General features: G+C 41.7%; 1 protein-coding gene across 1 annotated transcript; it reads left to right on the top strand.

Annotated features, from left to right (window-relative positions):
- The first annotated feature begins 4,197 nt into the window (after nt 1-4,197).
- LOC123439667 (late embryogenesis abundant protein Lea14-A-like) lies at nt 4,198-4,971 on the top strand. Its single transcript, XM_045116356.1, has one exon. The coding sequence runs from the start codon at nt 4,307-4,309 to the stop codon at nt 4,760-4,762; it is 456 nt and encodes a 151-aa protein (XP_044972291.1). The 5' UTR covers nt 4,198-4,306; the 3' UTR covers nt 4,763-4,971.
- The last annotated feature ends 344 nt before the right edge of the window (nt 4,972-5,315 follow it).

Raw genomic sequence — 5,315 nt, 5'->3', positions numbered from 1 at the left:
AATTTCTGACTTCATTTTAGTTAATGTTTTATTTGGTATTTTTCGTCCATTTACTTTTTTTTGAGCTAGTTGACCCTGAAATTGAAAAACACTATAAATGAAATCTAAAAATGTTGAAAGTTGGCATGGTATCATCATTTCAGCCACATAACATGTGCTAAAAAGTTGAGAGGGTTACGACAAAAACTAGATGAACTTCGTGTACAAAACGGACAATCTCTCTCGAAATATGAGGGTTTTCGAACGAGAACTCCTCTATTACAAAGGGATTTCATTTTTTTGAATTTATTTGAACTCGATACTTGTTATGTGTTCAAAATGGACCATTCAAAGGTACATCACAAATTTTCAACAATTTCTGACTTCATTTGGTATTTTTCGTGCATTTACTTATTTATTTTTGAGCTAGTTGACCCTGAAATTAAAAAGCACTACAAATGAACTCTGAAAATGTTGAAAGTTGACATGATATCATCATTTCACCCACATAGAATGTGTTAAAAGTTGAGATGGTTACGAAAAAGGGAAAAGTCTATTTTAAACCTTGAATTCATAGAGGTTCGGTGGATCAAACCCTCAAATTCAAATCCATGTCGTTTGCACCCTAAACTATATGATCCCGGTCTACATCGAATCCCGAGACACAAAAATACTAACGTGAAAAATGTCAACCGGGATTCGGCTCGCTGATGGGCCAGGGAGCGCGTGGGGTCGGTCCATTTTTTTTTGTTAGACTGCTAAAAAAAGGCTGGAGCATGGTCAAAAAAATAAAAAATAAAAAAGTGAACACAAAAAGTTTATAAAAGCGAAAAAGTTAATAAAAAAGGCTGACCTTTTTCAAAAAATGAAAATATATATAAAAATAGAATGAAAATTAATATTTTAAAAAAAGAGTAAAAAAAGAAGAAAAAACATACGCTGGACAGCTGGAGGAGTTGGAGCTAAAGATGGAGAGGCAGCGACGCAGCGCACTGGGGAGAATCCACGACACACGGCGCAGAGGCATGGCTCGAGTTGGCATCGCTTCGCTTGGCGGCTAGACGAGCACGTACGCCCGACGTGCCCAACGCCGGTGGTGCGCGTGTGCGTATGGCCCAACCAACGACTCTTCGGTCGGCGCCGTCCGCGCGGCGTGCATGGGTATTTACGTACGCAACTAAGCGCGTTGGCCGGCTCACACGCGACACGATTAGCTGTGGGAATGTATAGCAATAATGCTAGACTTACGTATAAGTTTACGAAATCTTACGTACTAACTCTTCTTTTTTCTTAATCTAATACTGACCCCCTGATTTTTCGTGTGGAATTTCAAAGTATACTTAAATATTATAAAAATAATACATGGCATTTCAAAATATATTTAAATATTATAAAAATAGTACGTAGAATTTTAAAATATATTTAAATATTATAAAAATAGTACATGACATTTCAAAATATATTTAAATATTATAAAAATAGCACGTAGCATTTTAAAATATATTTAAATATTATAAAAATAGTACGTGACATTTTAAAATATATTTAAATATTATAAAAATAGTACGTGGTATTTCAAAATATATTTAAATATTATAAAAATAATACGGGATATTTTAAAATATATTTAAATATTATAAAAATAGTACGTGACATTTTAAAATATTGTGAAGTCCGAGAGCGAGATGGGCTTGACTAGGCTGCCCAGTCATTTTCGCGTGTGCCCCTCGCACCGCAGCCAATCCCGTTCAAATGAACAATCCCAGTTTGCCAAACGAACCCATGGTTCTTTTTAGACCAGGATTCCATAGTTTAGGATGCAATCGACGGGGATTTTGAGTTGAATGTTCATTTCGTCGAACCTCTACAAATTCAGGTTTCAAAATTGACTTTTTTCTACGAAAAAACCGAATGCACTTCGTGTATAAAACGGACAATCTCTCTCGAAGTATCACGATTTCGAACGAGAACTCATCTGTTAGAAATGAATTTCATTTTTTGAACTTATTTGAACTCTATACTTTTTGTGTGTTCAAAATGCACCATTCAAAGTCACATCACAAATTTGCAACAATTTCTGACTTCATCTGGTATTTTTTGTGCATTTACTTTTTTTTTTGAGTTAGTTGACCCTGAAATTGAAAATCACTACAAATGAACTATGAAAATGTTGAAAGTTGGCATGGTATCATCATTTCACCCACATAACATGTGCTAAAAAATTGAGAGGGTTACGACAAAAATTGGATGCACTTGGTGTAAAAAAACGAACAATCTCTCTCGAAGTATCAGGGTTTCGAACGAGAACTCATGAGTTTTAAAGGGATTTCATTTTTTTGAACTTATTTGAACTCCATACTTTTTGTGTGTTCAAAATGCACCATTCAAAGGCACATCACAAATTTTCAACAATTTCTGACTTCATTTGGTATTTGTCATGCATTTACTTAATTTTTTGTGCTAATTGAACCCTGAAATTAAAAAGTACTACAAATGAACTCTAAAAAGTTGAAAGTTAGCATGGTATTATCATTTCACCCACATAGCATGTGCTAAAAGTTGATAGGGTTACGACAAAAACTGGATGCACTTCGTGTACAAAATGGACAATCTCTCTCTAAGTATGAGGATTTCGAACGAGAACTCCTCTATTACAAAGGGATTTTATTTTTTTGAATTTATTTGAACTCGATACTTATTGTGTGTTCAAAATATACCATTCAAAGGCACATCACAAATTTTCAATAATTTCTGACTTAATTTGGTATTTTTTGTGCATTTACTTATTTTTTTTGAGCTATTTGACCCTGAAATTAAAGGGGAAGCGACCCTCACAACAATAGTCAGCATTCTTCTTCTCTCATATATGGTGGATACTATCACACCTAATTTTTCGACCGTCGATGATGGTCGCTACTCCTACTACTCGTAGTGCATAACAAATATCTAGCACAAGGAGAAGAAGGAGAAGCGATCCCACAACAACAGTCGGCATTCTTATTCTCTCATATATGGTGGACACTCCCTCGTCTGATTTTTCGACCATCGATGATGTTCGCTACTCTTACTTTCCCTAGTGCGTAACGAATATCTAGCACAAGGAAAAGAAGGAGAAGCGACCACCACAACAACAGTCGGTATTTTCTTCTTTCATATATGGTGGACACTCCGTCACAAATCACTCTACTTCTAGAGCATTTGAAATGGGCTAAACTAGCAGCGACAGATGAAAGGATGAAGTAGTTAACCTTTTAAAACATTTGTGCAATTGGTGCACGGCCAAACCTAGAGAAATATTGAGAAAATGGAGCTTGGAGGTTGAGCTCGGAGAGGAGAAAGCTTAAGTAGTGTGGGTCGGACATTTCATCGAACATCTCATGTGCATGAACTAGATGGACAAGAGCATGACATGGTCACACCTCAACACCCAAAAAACAAAGAGAGGATGGGCAGATGCGAGGATTTATATAAGCAACACTTTAGTCCCAGTTTTTATCTAAAACCATGACTAACAACCTACCATTTAGTCCCGGTTCATGTCATAAACCAGGACTAGTGCTCCGCGGCACGCCATGTGACAGTTGCTCAATCTTTAATCCCGAATTTTACCCCGAACCGGAACTAGTGAGGTGAACCGAACCGGAACCAATGCCCCGGCAAACTGAACCGGAACCAATGCTTTTATTGGTCCCGGTTTTCATTTGAACTTTTTTCTACTAAGTGCGCGTTCATCACACTCACCGTCATGGTGGTAACTCTCCTTGACACTGGTTGCAGCTTCCTTTGACACCGGTTGCAGCTCATAGGCTCGCCGCCTTCATGTCAGTCGCAGGTTTGCAGCTTTTGCGGTCACCAGCGACAGCGTTTAGAAGCTGCTGGTCAGCTGCGGAGTGAGGGACGAGGGCGAGCGGCCGCGCGAGCTCACCGGAAGGGTGGTGGTTCGTCGGGGGTGAGAAGAAGGAAAAAAGATCTGAAAGAAAATACAGCAGCAACAAGCAATTTGCTTCCATCCAACGTGTTGAAAAACCCGAACACTAGTCTACTGCACAAGTCGGACCCTCCGTCCCTTCGATTCTGAACCGTGCCGACTTGCGGCCACCTGTCGGTCTCCTGGTGGTGGGCGTCTCCCGTGCCGACGCGCGCCTACCACGCATTCCATCGACGTGTCTGCCGCGTAATCCCAACCTCGGGTCCTTTATATTGCAGGGATCTCGACGGAGCAAACCCATCAACCTAGCAGCACGCCATTATTAGAGAGTAATTCGACAGCGATTCCATTCCCGTCCGTCACAACTCACACGAGATCGGTCGAGCAAAAGGAGCGAGCATGGCGCAGCTGATCGACAAGGCCAAGGGGTTCGTGGCGGAGACGGTATCGGGGGTGCAGAAGCCGGAGGCGGACCTGTCGGACATGTCGGTGCAGCACGTCGGGCGCGACGGCGCCACCCTGTCCGGCCGCCTCGACGTGCGCAACCCCTACTCACACACCATCCCCATCTGCGAGATCAGCTACTCCCTCAAGAGCGCCGGCCGCGAAGTCGCCTCCGGGACGATGCCGGACCCGGGGTCGCTGGTGGCCAGCGACACCACCAGCCTCCACATACCCGTGAAGGTGCCCTACGACTTCCTTGTGAGCCTGATGAAGGACGCCGGGAAGGACTGGGACCTCGACTACGAGATGCGCGTAGGCCTCACCATCGACCTCCCCATCGTCGGCAACTTCACGCTGCCGCTCACCAAGGCCGGCGAGCTCAAGCTCCCCACGCTCTCCGACCTCTTCTAAACTTACCGCCGCACCCGGCCGGGCGGGACGATCGATCGCTACCTAGCTCTGTTTTTACTTCTTTTTTTTTTGAGAGAGAGTGAGGTAGCTCTGTTTTTACTTGGGATCACGGTGTGGGTGTGCATGATGTAATGAGTGTATTTCTAGACTTCTACGTGAATAAAATAAAGGTACGTGCGACTCGTCGGTCGACGGATCCTGTTGCAAAACATTTTTTTTATTTTTTATTTTTGCAACAAAATACATGTTGCACAAACCTCTTCTTCTCAACAAAGACACATGATACCAAAACCTCTTCTTCATCATTTTTTTATAACAAGACTTTTACTGTAAAAATTGTAAACACACCACAACATATTTGCCGCATCTAATTTTAGATTCATGTTGCAAAAATTACAACAACATCTTCATCAACGTCGTACACTTGCATAGTAGTCAGTTCGCTACCAACGTCTCACAACACTACCGACCTTGCTTGCAGAGATAAGCACACAAGCGCACACGCAGTAATCTGATTGAGAAAATGGATAGTTGGATGAGCAACGTGGTCCAG

The sequence above is a fragment of the Hordeum vulgare genome, chromosome 3H (assembly GCF_904849725.1).
Source record: "Hordeum vulgare subsp. vulgare chromosome 3H, MorexV3_pseudomolecules_assembly, whole genome shotgun sequence".
Classification (NCBI taxonomy): Eukaryota; Viridiplantae; Streptophyta; class Magnoliopsida; order Poales; family Poaceae; genus Hordeum; species Hordeum vulgare.
Note: the sequence above shows the minus strand (reverse complement) of the source record. Positions and strands in the feature narration are given on the sequence as shown.